The following is an 18,852-nucleotide window of genomic DNA, read 5'->3' as shown; positions in this document are numbered from 1 at the left end:
CTTTAAAAGAGAAAAATTCAGTATATGTACTCATTTGATGATGATGATAGCGATGCCACTAACACAGTTTAGTGAATTTTCAACTAGTGGTGGTGGTATATTTTGAGAAACCTACATGCTTTGGCAGTCTATAAATTTATAAATACCTGAAGGACTGTGTATTCATTTGCATCTGGTTGTACAAATTAATTATAAATGATAATTTATCATTAAACATAAATTTTAATCAAAGTACAATTATTACAGAATTAAAACTTATGATTTCCTGCAGAAACTTAGCCAACTCTTCCTTTTTTTATGAAAATAATGTACTTTTATTCTTCTTAAGGATTTAAATTATTTATTGTTATCTAGTTATAGAACTTGGTCTTAAGTGTTTGATTTGACAATTAGATTATTTGAAAGGCTAATTAGTGTTTATATTCCATGTTATCTCATTCCAGCTGGAAGGCCATAATGAGCCAGTAGTGTTGCAGGTGTTTGTGGGCAATGACTCTGGTCGAGTGAAACCACATGGATTTTATCAGGCCTGTAGGGTAACTGGGCGAAATACAACTCCCTGTAAAGAAGTGGACATTGAAGGCACTACCGTTATAGAAGTTGGTCTTGATCCAAGCAACAACATGACACTGGCGTAAGTACTTAGGAAACAGTTTTTCAGTATATATTACACCTTAACAGTGGCATCAAAAAAATTTTAGTTTCTAATGTAAAAAAAGAAGATTTTGAGTATTTTATTAAAATATTTTAAACATTACAAGTACAAAAATAGATTATTACAGAATGGTAATGGGTTAAAATGAACTCTTTTTGCCCTTTGCATTGGAATTCCCATGATGAAAGAAAGGCAAGGAAATAAAAGCCAGGTGGAATGCTAGCTTTTTTGAAAATAATATGGACTTACTTGGGATTAATAAAAGTAACATTAAAAAATAAAAATGACAATTTGATTTGCTTTCCTAAATTGTGCTCATAGTGTTTATATTAGAAACTCTTTGACAGAGTTTCCATTCATGGTACTTTGACCCATCTTGATGTGAAAAAGCATATTGCTGTTCTAAATTCACCTTCTGTTTTTATTTTCCTTTTTTAAAAAAGAATGTTCTGGGGCTTTTTCATCTTATGGATTTTCACTGCCTAAAACCTATTGGAAGTGTTAATGATTTAAATTAAAAACTTTTTCCCCTTAAGGCTTTTATTAAGGTCCTTTAATCCTAAAGTTGAACCATAACAACAGCAAATATATTGAAAAGGGGTAAACTTATGTTGTAATTATTTGTATTGGATAGCTAAGACATTTCTCTATTTTCAATTCCCTTTTGAAAGCCATTTTGAATAGGTTAGTAAGAGATTAATTAGAAAGGGAAATTTTGAAGAATATTTAATAAAGACTTATTTTTTAACTTTTGAAAATTATAAAAATAAATGTATATAGAGGAAGAAAGCAAAAGTTACTTATTACAAAAAGTGTGCTTATGGGATCCCTGGGTGGCGCAGTGGTTTGGCGCTTGCCTTTGGCCCAGGGCGCGATCCTGGAGACCCGGAATCGAATCCCACGTCAGGCTCCCGGTGCATGGAGCCTGCTTCTCCCTCTGCCTATGTCTCTGCCTCTCTCTCTCTCTCTCTGTGACTATCATAAATAAATAAAAAATTAAAAAAAAAAAAGTGTGCTTATTCATTATAAGTTGAAAATACAGAAAAATAAAAAACAAGAAGAAAAATGAATAATAATATAAAGCTAAAAACATACCAAACACCAACGTCCCAGAAATAACCACTATTTTGATATGTGTCTTTCCATCCTTTTTTTTTTTTTTTGGATAACATTGAAATAATACTGTACCCACTGTTTTGTAACCTTACTTTCACTTACCGTCAGCATTTTCCGTATAGTAAGTATTACTTTAAAAGCATATATTTTAATGGCTGTATAGTGTTCTGTTCTTTTTGGGGACAGTTGATAGTTTTGTTTGCTTGTTTTTAGGTAAAATTCTTTCCCTCTATTTTAATATCTGAATTAGCTGCAGAGAGGATACATTTATTTTTTTTATTTTTTTTTTATTTTTTTTTATTTTTTTTTTCTTTTTTCTTTTTCATTTATTTTTTTTAAATGGCTGTTGGGGTGCCTGACTATCTCTTGATCTCAGGGTCGTGAATTTGAGCCCCACATTCTGTGTAGAGCATACTTTTTAAAAAAAATTAAAATTTAAAAACGGCAAAAGTATTTCTTGTAAACCATTACTTGTGTTCAGGTTTTGAAATAGTGATTTTACTTTACTATTTTTTCCATTAGCATTATAAATGAAAAGTTGACAAGATTAAGAATTATGAATATTCAGAATTCACCCTCCTGTACTTTTTAAATTTGGAAACTTATGATTGTATTACATATTCAGAAAACTAATAATTAGCATTTTTTTTTAAAGAAACTTATTTTGGGGGGCACCTGGGTGGCTCAGTCAGTTAAACATCTGACTCTTGATTTCAGCTCAGATCATGATCTCAGGGTTGTGAGATTGAGCCCCTGTCAGGCTACCCACTGGGTGTAGAACCTGCTTAAGATTCTCTCTTCCTCTGTTGCTCCCCCTCTAAAAAAAAAAAAAAAATTATTTGGTTAAGAATATTGCACTATTTATACAACAGAAAATATCAGTTAATGTCTTTTTTTTTCTGTGCTAGGGTGGACTGCGTAGGAATATTGAAATTGAGGAATGCTGATGTTGAAGCCAGAATAGGAATTGCTGGTTCCAAGAAAAAAAGCACTCGTGCCAGATTGGTTTTTAGAGTTAACATCACAAGGAAAGATGGCTCCACTTTGACACTGCAAACACCCTCTTCTCCGATTTTATGTAGTAAGTAAGAAAATATATATTGAATTTTTTCATTTTCTGTTAATTTTCAGACATCTCTAAATTTGTGATCATGCAAAACTTGAAACATTTTATTATTTTTAAAGATTTTATTTATTTATTCATGAGAGACACACAGAGAGGAGGTGGGGACAGAGAAGCAGGCTCCATGCAGGGAGCCTGATGTGTGACTCGATCTCGGGACTCCCTGGGCTGAAGGCAGGTACTAAACCACTGAGCCACCCAGGGATCCCAAAACTTGAAACATTTTAAAAGCTATAGTCAGATTTTTTAGTCTAAAGGTGGATAAATAAACTTCTAAAGGTGGTAACATTTTGTAGTTCCCTATTATCATCCCGAACTGATTTTAAAAGTAATTTGAGGTGACGCCTGGCTGGCTCAATCACTAGAGCATGTGACTCTTGATCTCAGAGTTGTGAATTCAAACCCCCCAAATTAGGTGTGTAGCCTAGTTTAAAAAAATTTTTTTATTAAAAAAATGTACTTTAGGACAGCCTGGGTGGCTCAGCAGTTTAGCGCCGCCTTCGGCCCAGGGCATGATCCTGGAGACCCAGGATTGAGTCCTACATTGGGCTCCCTGCCTGGGGCCTGCTTCTCCCTCTGCCTGTGTCTCTACCTCTCTCTCTGTGTGTCTCTCATTAATAAATAAATAAAATCTTTAAAAAAATGTACTTTAGGGGCACCTGGGTGGCCCTTGGTTAAGCTTCCAACTTGGTATCAGCTCAGGTCTTGATTTCAGGGTCATGAGTCAGAGCCCTGCCATTGGGCTCCATGCTGGGCATGGAGCCTACTTAAAGAAAAGAAAAAGTACTCTGAATGATTTATGAAGTAAATTGGAAAGCCAAAGAATTGATAAGTTGCTTTAATCCTAAGTCTGTTTTCTATTAGAATGTAAGAAATACTAAGATAAGCAGAACTTTGTGAATATATAGCAGTCGGAGTTCTGATTACAAATTATAGCATTAAATTATAGTGTTGGGAAGTGAGAAATGAAATTCTTATTTTGCTAATCTTGGCATGGAAAGTAAATGAATGACGTGTGTGTGTGTGTGTGTGTGTGTGTGTTTAGATTCAATCATATATTCTAGTTTCCCTATAAGGAATATTATTACAAGTAATAAATAGGAAAAATTTTCCATTAAGTATCACTTCAGAAAATTTTCATTGGGGGAACCCCGGGTGGCTCAGTGGTTTAGTCCCGCCTTCAACCCAGGGCATGATCCTGGAGTCCCGGGATGGGGTCCCACATGGGGCTCCCTTCATGGAGCCTGCTTCTCTCTCTGCCTGTGTCTCTGTCTCTCTCTCTCTCTGTCTCTCATGAATAAATAAATAAAACATTTTTTAAAAAAAGAAAATTTTCATTGATTGTAATTTTCTTGGGCATTGTGTTTTTATAATTTATACCTGAATTCAGAAGAGCAGAAGAGACTCAGATCCATCCATTCAGATCCATCCATTCAGTTGACTTTCCTTTGGGTTGTTTTGGATATTACAACTACTACCCCTAGGACAGTTACAAAACCTTTGTTAATGTATTTTAGTTTCGTCAAATTGTTTTATCCTTTGTAATTCTTATTTTTCCCTTTCTTTTAATTCATCTCAGAAATGACTATATAACTGTACTTTAAGCTTATCAAACACCGAATTTTTTTTTAAGTACTAACGTATCATTCTCATCTCAAGAGAGTTCAGTTGGGGGATCCCTGGGTGGCGCAGCGGTTTGGCGCCTGCCTTTGGCCCAGGGCGCGATCCTGGAGACCCAGGATCGAATCCCACGTCGGGCTCCCTGCATGGAGCCTGCTTCTCGCTCTGCCTGTGTCTCTGCCTCTCTCTCTCTCTGTGACTATCATGAATAAATAAATAAAATATTTTAAAAATTCTTTAAAAAAAAAAAAAGAGAGTTCAGTTGGATTTCTCTATTTTTCATTATTATGACAAATTTCTGTTGATACTGGTATTTCCTTGGGCCATTTCCGGGTGATGTGCAGTTATAAATAGACTGCTTTTACAGATCGTAGATTCCATTTCCATTCTGTTGCATTTAGATAGGCACAAAATAAATAATCTGTAGATGGTTTATTGAGTTCTAAAGCTTTTTTTTCCTTTTTTAAAGATTTTATTTATTTATTCATGAGAGACACCGAGAGAGGCAGTGACAGAGGTGGAGGGAGAAACAGACTCCCCCAAGGGATCCCATTGAGGAACTCTATTCCTGGACCCTGGATCACGCCCTGAGCTAAAGGCAAATGCTAAGCCACTGAGCCACCCAAACGTCCCTAAAGCTTTTCTAATCGGGGTGCTCCAATTCTGGATTTACTATAATTCACAATATGTCCCAGCTTGAATCTTACTAGGATGAATTTCCAATTTTAGTGGTATATTTGCACTTCTTTTTTAAAGTGATCTAATACTTTGAGCATGACTATAGCCACTCTCTGAAGGCCAGAGCCAGGAGATGGCTAGATAATTCAGATTATACTGCTTCAGCAGAAACCGAGAAATCGTTGCCAACTTTAATTATTTGTTCTTTCGTTAGTGTGTTCAATCATTTCTTCATTTTATTTTTCATTAAGGTATTATTGAAGTATAAATATAACTGGCTAAAGATAGTAGAAAATACAAAAGAACTAGAAAACATAATTTTCTGAACTATTTCACCTGTAATTATTATCATTTCTTAATTATCACTATTAATGATAATATTGTCCACAAGGCAAAGAAGTATATCTCTCTGGGAGGTGATGTGTGGGGTGGATTTAATGGCCCTAAGAAGCAGCACCACACAGTGGAAAGGATATACACCAGTGATAAAAGTTAACATGTTTTGAGCTCTGACTATATGCTGGGGATTTTGTTAAACACTTTATAAGCATTGTATCATTCAGTCCTCTCTGTTACCAGATATGGATTTCATTCTACAGTTGATGAAACTGATATTTAAAGAGATTAAATAACTCCCTCAAGGTCACATAGCTAGTAAATCTTAAGACCAGGATTTAGAGCCTCTGCTTTTAACCACTATGCTACATTGCCGTTATAATCAATTAAAATTGCAGTGCTGATGCCAAGTTTAAAAATTCATTTCACCCTAGCCATCGCCTCTGGATGGTTAGAGAAAGAGATTATGTTAGTGAACTGTTTCCTCTACCTAGGAGATTTATATTATGTAATTTAGACTTCTTTTGAATTAAGAAAAGAGATCTGAGTTCATATTGGGGGATTTTACTTGAATTACCTATATTGTCCCTTCCTTTTTTTTTGTAGAAGTCATTTATTACGGAGGTATTGGATATTTTTTTATTCTTTTAGTTGACTATTTGTCACTTTCTTTTTGCTTAGAGAGACTAGATTAGATAAACACGAGCAGTACTTTTTTTGAAAGAAAGGAGTACCAAAAAGGATATAGTCTTGCCATTTGTGACAACATAGATGAATCTACAGGGTATTATGCTGAGTTAAAAAAGTCAGAGAAAGTACCATATGATTTCACTTACATGTAGCATCTAAAAACAAAACATGTGAATAAACAAAAAGAATAAGACCTATAAATACAGAGAACAAACTGATGTGGTAGCCAGGTTGCTGGGGGATGAGCAAGATGGATAAAAGGGAGGGGAAGATCCAGGATTTCAGTTACAGAATGAAATAAAAGATACAGCATAGGGGAATATAGTCAGTAGTGTTATAATAGTGTTGCATGGTGACAGATAGTAGCTGTACTCATGGTGAGCATAGCATAAGGTAAAGAGTTGTTAAATCATATTGTACACAAACTAATGTAACATTGAATATATGTCAATTAATATTTAAATTAAAAAATCACTTGCAAGAAGAACATACTTTTAATTTGCTGTAAACATACTATCATGTATGTTTACACAAGCAGAGGGAGAAGCAGGCTCCTCACAGCCCAATGTGGGACTGAGTCCTGGACCCTGGGATCACGCCCTGAGTCAAAGTTGTTCTTATTGGGGTTACAATTTACTCCATAGAAACAGTACTGTATTCTAACAAAATACTGCCTTATTTCCATTCAGTCAGTCATTTTATTCAATATAAATGTGTTGCTTCTCAATCTTGGCTGTTAGAGTCTTCTGTGGTGCATTTAAAATTAAAAAACAAACAAACAAACAAAAACACTTATTTAAATCAGAATCTCCAAAGGTTTGGGGTAAACTTCATAGCTAATTGAAGGGATAGTTAAAACATGCCCAGTTCTGGAAATAAAGATGTGATAGCTTAAGGAGCTTACTCTAGCAGGCTAGAGAAAAAAAAAAAAAAGATAAGTTTCCTATTATAAAGTGATATAAAGACTATAGCAGATGCGTGAATAGGGTACAGGAGAAACATTAGAAAAGAAGAACATCTTGTTTTGGAGATGGTAAAACTTGTGCTGTGTGTTGAAGGACAAATAGAAAAGCAAACCAGACAGAACAGGGTTTAGATGAAGGTCATTGTAGGCAAAGGGAAGGGTGTATAAATACACTCAATGAAAGCATATGCTTCTTTCAAGGGAATTAAAAAGAGGTTGAGGGGTGCCTGGGTAGCTTAGTTAGTTAAGTGTCCAACTCTTGATTTCAGCTCAGGTTATGATTTCAGGGTCGTGAGATTGAGCCCCTAGTCAGGCTTGGCGCTGGGCATGAAGCCTACTTAAGATTCTTTCTCTCCCTCTCAAAAAAAAAAAAAAAAAAAAAGATACTATGAAGAAGTAGTAAGATTTGAAGCTATTAGAGCCTGGCAAGATCTGTTTTATAGAGACATGTGTGTTGAGCTAAATAATTTGAATTTTAACCTGACTACTTTAGGGAGCCTGAGGGTTGCACTTAGCCTTTGGAGTAGGGATATGAGGGAAAAGGAAAAGTAAACATGTAAATAAGACACAGTGAAGCAAAGGGCCTCCAAAGTCTTTTTATTTAAAAAATTAACAATAAGAATGTTTCATTACAGGTTCCTGGTTTATGTTTATTTCCATGAATATAACGTTTTTGACATGTTTGAGCAATTGGAATAGAAAGAGAGGTGAAAAGGAAATAGGTTAGTAAGAAGGGTTAGAATTGGAATGGGAGATAAAAGGAAACAGGAAGATGAGAGGAGGTAAAAGAGGAAGAGGAGCCAAAAGGTGATAGAGGTAGAAGGGAGGAGAGACACTCCATGGAAAGAAGGCCTATTGCCAGTATTTATGTGCTTTGTGACATTGAAAAAAGAAGTCCTGCTTTTACTTGTTTAACAATGACTACTGGACCTATTCTCTGTTTTTGTTTGTTTTTAAGGGGATGAAAGAATTACTCCCTTTTATATTGTTTATATTATTTGGTGATACTATAGCAAATTAAAAATATCAATTTTCATATTTTTTAGTATCCACCCTTCTTCTATGCTAATTTTTAAAAATATAGCAAAATTAATTTTAGCTTTCTTCACCTTATGGTATTGGATTAAATACCATAAGTATTAAATCCAATACCTTGTATTGGATTAAATCGGACTGAATTTAACAAGTTTCTAACTCCATTATTTCTGTGTATCCCACAACTTTAGGAAAAGGATCGTAACATTGAGTAAACTTTCCTTCTCTTCACAGACATTTTTAAAAAGCTTACTAATTCTTTTGGCACAATGAAATATTTGCTCTGTTATTTTTCAGTATTCAGACATTCATTAATTTTTTTCAGCTTTATTTTTGAAGCTAGTATTTGAAAAGCATCTAGAAGCACATTGTTTTTATAATACCAGAAAAGTGGCTGCTTTTTTTGTGTTACAGTTTTTTAAGCAATGTGATCACTTTCAAGAGCTGGCTTACTAATTACTTAAAGATAAAAATAAAATAGTTAATGCTTATAGTGACTTTAGTTCTGTTTGGTATGGTGTCTAGCTCTTCGGTAACCATTAAACTTTTTAATAGAAAAGACCTTTTAAGATCAAAAGCTAAAAGTTAAAAAAAAAAAAAAGCTAAAAGTTAAATTATCTTGAACAGTAACAGACTAGTTCTTTGTATAAGTAAATACAAATATATAGAAGATATGTACACAGTGTACCTTTCAGAAGGGCCTCATTTGGCCATTATATACCCTTAATACATAAAAGGAAAAAAATGAGATAGGAAAAAAATAAGTTTTGATAAGCATCAGTGAAGTGGAATTTCTACATAGTATTTGAAAATGGGGAGAAAGGTTATATACATACTTTCCATTCATTTGATTAATATAATATATTCATATAAATTTTCGCCTCTTATTGTTTTCTAATCAAAATAATATTTCCTGGGATACATGGCTGGCTCAGACCTTGGAGAATAATGACTCTTGATCTCAAGGTGTGTTCAAGGCCCATGTTAAGTATAGAGGTTACTTAAAAATAAAAAAATCTTTAAAAAATTTACTGTTTTTCTTGAATGTCCTTTAATTTTTTTTTAAAGATATTATTTACTTATTCATGAGAGACACAGAGAGAGAGAGGCAGAGGGAGAAGCAGGCCCCATGCAGGGAGCCTGATGTGGGACTCAATCCTGGGATTCCAGGATCACACCCTGAGCCAAAGGCAGACGCTCGACCACTGAGCCACCCAGGCATCCCATTGAATGTCCTTTTAAAACAAATATCTAGTTCCAGTGTTACTCTAAAAAGCTATAAATTAGTTAAGTTAATTCTTCATGGGGATCCCTGGGTAGTTCAGAGGTTTAGCGCCTGCCTTTGGCCCAGGGCGTGATCCTGGAGTCCCAGGACTGAGTCCCGCGTTGGGCTCCCTGCATGGGGCCAGCTTCTCCCTCTGCCTGTGTCTCTGCCTCTCCTTCTCTCTGCGTCTCTCATGAATAAATAAATAAAATCTTAAAAAAAAAAAGTTAATTCTTCATTTAAAAAGGGCATATAGGGGATGCCTGGGTGGCTCAGTGGCATGATCCCGGAATCCTGGGATCAAGTCCCATATCGGGTTCCCTGCAAGGAGCCTGCTTCTCCCTTTGCATATGTCTCTGCCTCTCTCTCTGTCTCTCATGAATAAATAAATAAAATCTTAAGCATATAATTACTAGTATTTGGCCAATAACTGTTTGTGTTTTCTTCATACATTAACCCTGTGGGTTGTAACCAGTGTATATGGTTATACATTCACACTTTCTTTTAAACTCTTAGACATTGCTGCAAGTGTCATTTTCTGTTTGAATATTTAATGAGGGTACCTGGGTGGCTCAGTGGTTGAATGTCTGCCTTTGGCTCAGATTGTGATCCCGGAGTCCTGGGATTGAGTCTGGCATCAGTCTCCCCGCAGGAGAGAGTGTGTTTCTCCCCGTCTCTGCCTCTTTCTGTGTGTGTCTCATGAATAAATAAATAAATATTAAATAAGGACAGGATACTTGTTAGTATCAGAAAATAAGGCTAAATGATGCAGTAACAACAACAACAAAACTCAGTGGCATTCAACAACAGTTCTATTTCTCCCTCATTTTATGATTGTATTGGCTGTGGTTTTGAAGCAGGTCCATTCCCTTCACTTTAGGATTCAGGCTGAAGAAGCTGCTCTTATCTGGGACATTGCCATTTTTGTAGTAGAGCGGAAGAAGGAAATAGTGGAACCATGTGAGGTTCTAAAAGCCTTTTCCTTGGAACTGGCACATTATTTCAGTTCACATTTCATTATACAAAGAAGTCACATGGCCTGTCCTGATCTGTGCATGGAACTTGTATACTATATTCACTTCTTGAATATTTATACTGTTTATCAGCATATTAAATACTTAGAGAAATCCTTTTGCTTATTTAGCTTTGCTTTAACCCAGTATTTCCCAGATTTACTTGACTTAGAAACCTGTTTTGCTAAGGAATACCTATTAGATTTTCTTAAGGAAATCCTGGCATGAGAAAAGTTGGTAGGCTGATTATAATTTATTCATTAGATTTGTGCCTTCAGTACTTTACAGCTTCTTTGTTTATTTTAGTAGTAGTTACTTTGTCTTGTAATTGGAAAACTAGTGCATTTTATTTTTTGAGCTCAGGTCATCCTAGTTCAGGGAGATACCCTTGTAGAAAAAACTATTCAGATTTAGAGTCGGTCTGTTTTTAGGTGTTCTTTTGGTGTGGGGCCTCTGAGTCCTGGGTGTAGATTCTGAAAGTAGCCCTCACCACCACCCAGAGGCACATATTGCTTCAGAAGTCTTGTAATGGCAAAAGCATAGCTGGCATTTTTGAGGTTAGGACTGTGGGACAAGCTTGTTTTTAAATAGAATTCTTAAAAAATATGACAAATACAATTAAGTGCATTTTTTTAAGATTATATTTATTCATAGAGACACACAGAGAGAGAGAGAGAGAGAGAGAGAGACAGGCAGAGGGTGAAGCAGGCTCCATGCAGGAAGCCCAACGTGGGACTCGATCCCGGATCTCCAGGATAGGATCATACCCCAGGCTGCAAGCGGCACTAAACCACTGAGCCACCAGGGCTGCCCAACTAAGTGCATATTTTAAAACCTATTCATCAGTCACAATGATAAAACAAAGATGATATATAATAAAACCCCATCTTAGACATTAATCTATCCCTACAAAATCTCATCAGCATTATTAAAAATTAATACATTAATACATTAATAAAACTTAATACAGAATTATTAAAAATTAATTCCTGGATTTTTCTTGTTAGGGTGAAAGTTAAGCTGCAGGGTAAAGGAAGTCCAATTCAGAGGTCCACAAAGACAACTTCTAGAACTGGATAATTGAGTCGATTTTAGAAAAGAAATAAGTGTTGGTGGTTCTTTTTATGGAATGCTTATGTGTACCCACAGCTCAGCCAGCAGGAGTGCCAGAAATCTTAAAGAAAAGCTTGCATAGCTGTTCAGTGAAAGGAGAGGAAGAAGTATTTTTAATCGGCAAGAACTTTCTGAAAGGAACTAAAGTTATTTTCCAAGAAAATGTTTCTGGTAAGTAGGCATAATACTGGTATGGAAAATGTCGCATGTTCTACTTTGTTATAAAGATACAATAATAGCTACAAAGTAAAAAGAGTTTCAGAATTTTAGTAAATTACTGTTTTTATTTCAATCAGATGAAAACTCTTGGAAGTCAGAAGCTGAAATTGACATGGAATTATTTCATCAGGTATAATTTAACCCTTTTTGTAGTTTAATTATTTACTCTCTGAGAAATTTAGTTTTGTTCTGAAATTTTCCTGATCAACAGATTAAATTTCTTCTTTATGTAGAATTCATACAAATCATTTAAAAGTTTCTTTCTTGAGAATTTCTCTAACTGAAATGGAATTATTCCACTGATGCTAAAAATGACAGTTACCTATTTTTAAAAGTTAGAAGCATTAATAAATTATCATTGTTAATAAATGAAACCTTTCTTTCCTGATATTTGTTTGTTCTGAGGATTTGGATTATCCAGATTTACTATTTAGTTAAATCAAAGGGAAACTTATTTATTGAGTACCTGCTCTGTGTAGGTGTTCTATGTTTGTTAGTTACTTTTTCGCAGAGGCACTGTTTGTTACATTTAAAGGGTCTGTAGGACCTCACCATATGTTATTTTCTAAATGACAAGTAAAAAGAGCTTGAAAACAGGGTAAAAAACTGGCTTATGAATTAGAATGTGGAACAAATAGTATTACACTTACAGAAGTTAAGACTATCAGAAGAGAAGGACAAATGAATGAACAAATCAGATAGAAGGCATAAGCAGAGTAACACATAGGTATAGATCATGAAGAGAGGAACAAACTTACATGTAAAATACCCAAAGCCTAAAATTTACCAGAGGAGAAGAAAAGGAGTAGAAAATAGCACATGAAAGCAAACAGGAGAGATGGAAGAGGAAAAAATTAGAGATTGGCCAATTTAGCAAAAAAGTTTGTAACTTTTAAAGTTTTTTTTATTGCTTTGTATTTTTTTAATAAAATCTAAAATATATATCCACTATAATACATTGCCAAACTCAAAGCTAAGGGCACAGTGTTCTCTGATACTGCCCTCACTTCAGATACTAGGCACAAGTTCAGGAGTCTCCTGACCACTTTCATTTTTGAACAGTAGGCTTCAGATTTAGAGGTTCCCACTCCCTACTCAGATTTGCTAGAATAACCCGCAAAATTCAGGAAGCACTATATTTAATTTCAGTTTTATTAAAGCAAAAGGACACAAATCAGAACCAGCCAGAGGGAAAAGACCCATAGAGCAAGGTCTGGGAAGGTCCCGAAGGTGAAGCCTCTGTTGTCCTCAGGATGCCTTACACTCTCAGCACATCCATGTGTGACAATACACAGAGTATTTATCAATCAGGAAACTCATCCAAGCCATTGTACCCAGAGTTTTTGTTAGGGCTCAGTCACATATTGCCCATGCAGCTAACCTTTAGTGTTCAGTTCCATCAGAGCTTGAAACTAATATGACATATTCCAAAGTCCCCTTCGTAAATCACATTGTTGGATGTGTTAATCCAGTGGCAAAAGTCCCAAATCAGAGATACCCCTATCAAGCAGAAATTAAAGGTCTTAGAGATTACTTTTCAGTAGCCAAGGGCAAAAACTAAATCTTACTTTGGGTTGAGTTAATTCTTCACAAAATAGTATCCTATAATAAGTAGAGCTTCTTATACACCTAGATAAATGCTATGTAGAAAGTTTTCCTCTGGCTTTACGCTACTACTACATGCTGCCAAAAGAGATAGTGGGACTTAACAGTCATTTGTTTGTCACATTACCTTTGGGCAATATGTCTTAACTGAAGTTCTAGCACTTAATCACTAACAGTCTGTGTTACCTAAATAAGACAGGTCACTTCTGTGCCCAAGTTTTCTTTTTTTTTTTTTTTTCTTTTTTTCTTTTTCTTTTTCCAAGTTTTCTAATACGTAAATTTTTACTAGATTATATGAGAGATTCCTTCTAACTCTGACATTTTATGATTTCTTATATAATTTATTTGATCAGACCATTCCCATTCCCCATGAACTACAGTGGCTTCCTTTCAAGGACTCCCAGAGGTTAGGAACAATATATTTTGAGTCTTCTGTGTTCCTCATAATATTAAGCACTTAACATATATAAAAAAAAAAAAACTGTCAGTTCATTTTATTCACTTTGAAGAAAATTAGGACCCTGGGGTCTGAGGTTCCTTATTCTTTCTGAGGGGACTTAAAACCCTGATTTCAACCAGGCTCTTACATGCCTGTAGTTTTGGTCCTGACTAAAGCTTACCTTATCTGTGCAGTACTTCTATGTGTTCTATAAACATTTTGTTTTTTGATGAGTTGGTTAGATTAATGTAAATTCCTTTCTAGTAATATTCTATTATAATTTCTCTTCCTTACCTTATGATATAGTTTATAGATAAGAAAACTAGTTCTGGAGACTGAGAAACTTGCCCTATAAATTGTACAAAATATTAAGATAGCTACAACAAATTATAGTCTTAACTTGCTGATTCATATAGAACTTAAGAAGTGTTAAGAAGTTAAGTCTTTTGTTAAGTCTTTTCTCCTCCTCCTCTTCCTCATCTTTCACCTTCCTCTTCTTCTCCCCCTCTTCTTCTTCTAACTCCTCTCCCTCTTCCTCTTCCTTCCTTCTTTCCGTGCTTCCTTTTTTTACTTCTTTACCTTTGAGGCATGGGGTAGTTAATATTCTTAAAACACTTTTTTTCAGGGTAGTTATACCAGCTACAATAGATTAAAGAAGAATAATCATAAAAATAAGACATGGTGGAATGGAAAGGAATTAATGTCCTTATTTGGTGACTTTATCTAGAGGTCCTGGGGTTTTTTCAAGCAAGTATGTATAACAAACTAAAACATAATATGATCTTTCATTAATTCTATAGTTCTTTTCATTTTTAAATTTTTATCTTTTTCAGAGAGCTTTCTGTCTTTTTTTCCTAAGAGACTTTCTGGGAAGTGTTTTAGAGTTGGATCACAATGGAGATATAAAGAATTGATCCAACAGATTATATTAAAGAAAAAGAAAAAAAACCAAAACATTTAGGGGTGCCTGGCTGGCTCAGTTGGTGAAGCATGTGACTCTATCTGGGGGTTGTGGGTTTGAGCTTATGTGTAGAGATTACTTTTAAAAAAATCTGTTTGGAAAAATAAACATTTAGAGGAAAGAGTACTCAGAAAACAAGAGAAAAGAAATTTTAGTCAGTAAAGAAATACCAGGTCTATACAGAAAAGCTGAAAGGACCTCTGTAGTATTAAAAAATGAACAAAAGATGGTATAGTAGAAAAGACCATTTAAAGATAACTTTGCAAATTGCAGTTATGAGTAATTGTGATAACTTCGTTTGCAACTCCAAAATTAACTCATCAGTCGTTAAGCTTTTTTATTATTCAGAAGTTTAAAAAATAATAAAATAAATTAAAAATAATATAAGTTTAAAAGTTGAGAGGTCCTGGCTGGTTCAGTTGAAGGTGCATATGACTCCTGACCTCAGGATTGTGAGTTTGAGCCCCATGTTGAGTAGAGAGTAAGAATGAATAATACTTTAAAAATAGACTTAAATAAATTGAGATTAATGAAGTCTGGGAAAAACAGTTCTTTGTTTAATATCTGGCTCTTCTGTTCAAAGCAATAATATCTTGTGCACATATATACCAAATGTGATAGGCACATGGTCATTATATCTACTCCCAGCTTAACAATTTCAGATAAATTCTGCCTATTAAATATATACAAAAGATATATATCTTAAAGATCAATCTCTTAAGATTTATCTTTCACATATAGTTAAATTATATAATCTCTATATGTATATATACATAGTCTTAAACATAAGTTGGTTTTGAAAGAAAGCAAGAGTTTCATAGCTTGAAATATGGAGATGATCTTAAAAAGGGATCTAGAAGCTAAGAATGGTTATATTAGAAACTAAGAAGTATATAATTCAATTTAAGAATAGCTTGTTTAAAAAAAAAAAAAAAAAAAAAGAATAGCTTGTTTTAGGGCAGCCCTGATGGCCCAGCAGTTTGGCTCTGCCTTTAGCCCAGGATATGATCCTGGGACCTAGGATCGAGTCCCACATCAGGCTCCCTGCATGGAGCCTGCTTCTCCCTCTGCCTGTGTCTCTGCCTTTCTCTATGTGTCTCTCATAAATAAATAAATAAAATCTTCAAAAAAAAAAAAAAAAGAATAGCTTGTTTTATAAAACATGAAACAGGCATTAGTGTATCAAAAATACAAAGTTGTATAGATTGTTATTTCTCAATCTTTAGTCTTCTGAGGTCTTTCTATTGCACTCTTTAGAGGGAAACAATAAAAAATAAAGAGAAGCTTAGGAGTTTTGGAAAAGATGGAATTATCAGTTTAAATATGGAAAGTTATTAAAAGAAATGCCAAAAGAGATCCTCAGAATTTTTGGGAACATCTAGACTAAACAAAGGCTTAGAGGTTGCATATTTTCAAATTATTTTATTAGGAATTTTGTTAGTGTTTCTAATTGTACATATGTAGACATATCCTCAACTGCAAAATGAACGTGGCAATGATAAATTGTCGTTTAGGAGAATGGAAAATATCTAGCACCATAGCTTATAAATTTAAAAAAAAATTATCTACTGAGAAGAAAATTGTTATTTTGAACCCAGGCAGATTTTTTCTAAGAAATTAAAATTAAGATATGCTTCTATTTTTATGCTAGAGAATATTGACTTGCTCCAAAGGCCTCCCAACCCTTTGTGTGTTTTATCTGTATTGTGCTCCTAACTTAATGGTAGCTAATTGCTCTTAATTTACTAAAATAGTGTTTAAAAACAACTTTCTATCACTTCATAATTTACCTAGTTTTTAATTCAAATCACTTGTAGAATTTCTAGATGCAAATTGAGAGAGTATGAAAGATTAGTATAAAAATAGATTCATTTGGTTTTTTAAAGGTTTCGAATTAGATTTGTTTAAATATACTCTCAAAGCAAGTGGAGTAAAAGCTTTTAAATAACATATGCATCCAACTTTTAAATACTAATTCTGTTACTGATTACCAAGAAATAAGATTTTATTCAGAAGAATAATTTCAGTTGCAAAATTTGCCAAATAATTTTAAGAATGAGAGGATAACCTCATAAGCCCATCCATTCAAACATCTCTTCAGGTCGGACTGCTTTGTGACATAGTTAGAGTGTTCAAACAAAAGAGTAACGTTAAGAGTAAGCAGAATTTTAAAACTGTTTATTAGAAGTTAGATCAATGCAGATACATTTTTTGATGAGCTTATGTGTATTTGAGTATGTGCTTTCAGTATGTCCAAATATCTGTAGACATACACTCATGTATACATGTGTTTTCACCTAGCTTAAAAAGTGATTGATTGATTGATTGATTGATTGATTGATTTGGGGGAGGATGGCTAACTGGGCTTAGGAGGCATAGTGCCATAATTCAGAAGCTATTTCTTTACTTCTAACATGACTGTTTCAGAGAGTGTTTTAAGATGGCTTAGAAATGGGGAATCCAGGGGCGCCTGGGTGGCTTAGTGGTTAAGCATCTGCCTTCAGCCCGGGGTATGATCCTGGGGTCCCAGGATCAAGTCCCACATCGGGCTTCCTGCATGGAGCCTGCTTCAGTCTCTGCCTCTCTTTCTGTGTCTCTCATGAATAAATGAATAAAATCTTTTAAAAAAAAAAAGAAAGAAAGAAAAGAAACGGGGAATCCCTGGGTGGCTCAGCGGTTTAGCGCCTGCCTTTGGCCCAGGGCGCGATCCTGGAGACCCGGGATCGAGTCCCATGTCAGGCTCCCGGCATGGAGCCTGCTTCTCCCTCCTCCTGTGTCTCTGCCTCTCTCTCTCTCTCTCTCTCTCTATGTCTATCAAAAATAAATAAATCTTTTTAAAAAAATGGCTTAGAAACGAACTAATTGCTCAAAAATTGAAACCTTGATCTTGGCCCCACTTGTCACTTGTCACTCAGTTCTATGAACTGAGTCAATCAACTGTAGTCTAGCTAAATAAGAAGGACGCCTGGGTGGCTCAGTGGCTGAGCGTCTGCCTTCAGCTCAGGGTGTAATCCCGGGGTCCTGGGGTGGAGTCCTGCATCGGGCTCCCCATGGGGAGCCTGCTTCTTCTCTGCTTGTGTCTCTGCCTCTCTCTGTGTCTCACATGAATAAATAAATAAATCTTAAAAAAAGAAAAGAAAACTCACATCATCCTCATTTGCCATCATTAACCTCCTGCATATCACATCCTCAGTAGAAAAACATAATCGCTAACCCTTAATACTCCTTCCCATTACTATAATATACTAGGGAAGAAGTTGCAAAACTCAAATATGGTTCAAGAAGATGAAGTCTTCTTTGAGTGAGTGCTGATGAAGCACTATAAACTTTTTTCTTATGAGGATGCTTCTGCCACTATCTGACAAAAAAATAACTTTGATTTGGTAGGGTTGGGTACACTGAACTCTATCTGACTTTAAATGAGAAAGTGGTTAGGAAGCAGTTGTGAACTGCATTGCGAAAGGCACTTCACAATTAATGTTGTACAAAACATATAATTGACATTGTGCTTGGTGGGCATATTTTTTTTCTCAAAATTTATTCATTTTTTAATTCAACAAATACATTTGATCTATATTGTATAAGGTGTTTAACAGTGGTTATAGAATGAAGAACAGAACATCCTAGGTTCTTACAGAGCTTAAATTCTTGTGATTGGAGAGTGAAAAAACAATCACAGTAATTTAAAGTGGTGATAAATGCTGTTTTAGAAATAAGATTATGTGACCCGGTTGGGAAGGGTTACTACTTCAAGTAGTATGGTCATAGAAGGCTGGCCTCTATGTGGAGGTAACATTTTGAGTAAGACCTGAAAATGGGTTAAGAACTAGCCATTTGAAGAGGCGAACGAAGAATATTTCAGTGGGAGAGACAAGCAAGTTGTAATAGCTGTGAGGTAAAAACAAAAATGAATTTAATGTGTTAAAAGACTGGACTGAGAAGGTTGGCATGGCCAGAATGTAACAAGCTCAGGGAGAATGGAAAAGAGAGATAGTTGGCGGGAGAAGCACCTTGTAAGCTG

General features: G+C 35.0%; 1 protein-coding gene across 7 annotated transcripts in view; it reads left to right on the top strand.

The window, feature by feature from the left end:
- NFAT5 (nuclear factor of activated T cells 5) overlaps nucleotides 1–18,852 on the top strand; it is a 113,390-nt gene that overhangs the window by 73,855 nt on the left and 20,683 nt on the right. For all 7 annotated transcript variants that reach the window (XM_026011587.2, XM_026011586.2, XM_072731611.1 and 4 more), the window contains 4 exons: nucleotides 444–634; nucleotides 2,680–2,852; nucleotides 11,644–11,778; nucleotides 11,904–11,956. In XM_026011587.2, the coding sequence (XP_025867372.1) occupies nucleotides 444–634; nucleotides 2,680–2,852; nucleotides 11,644–11,778; nucleotides 11,904–11,956 (552 nt within the window). The remainder of the gene's footprint in view (nucleotides 1–443; nucleotides 635–2,679; nucleotides 2,853–11,643; nucleotides 11,779–11,903; nucleotides 11,957–18,852) is intronic.

This window comes from Vulpes vulpes, chromosome 12 (genome assembly GCF_048418805.1).
Source record: "Vulpes vulpes isolate BD-2025 chromosome 12, VulVul3, whole genome shotgun sequence".
Taxonomy (NCBI): Eukaryota; Metazoa; Chordata; class Mammalia; order Carnivora; family Canidae; genus Vulpes; species Vulpes vulpes.
The sequence above is the reverse complement of the archived record's forward strand: the minus strand, read 5'-3'. Positions and strand labels throughout refer to the sequence as shown.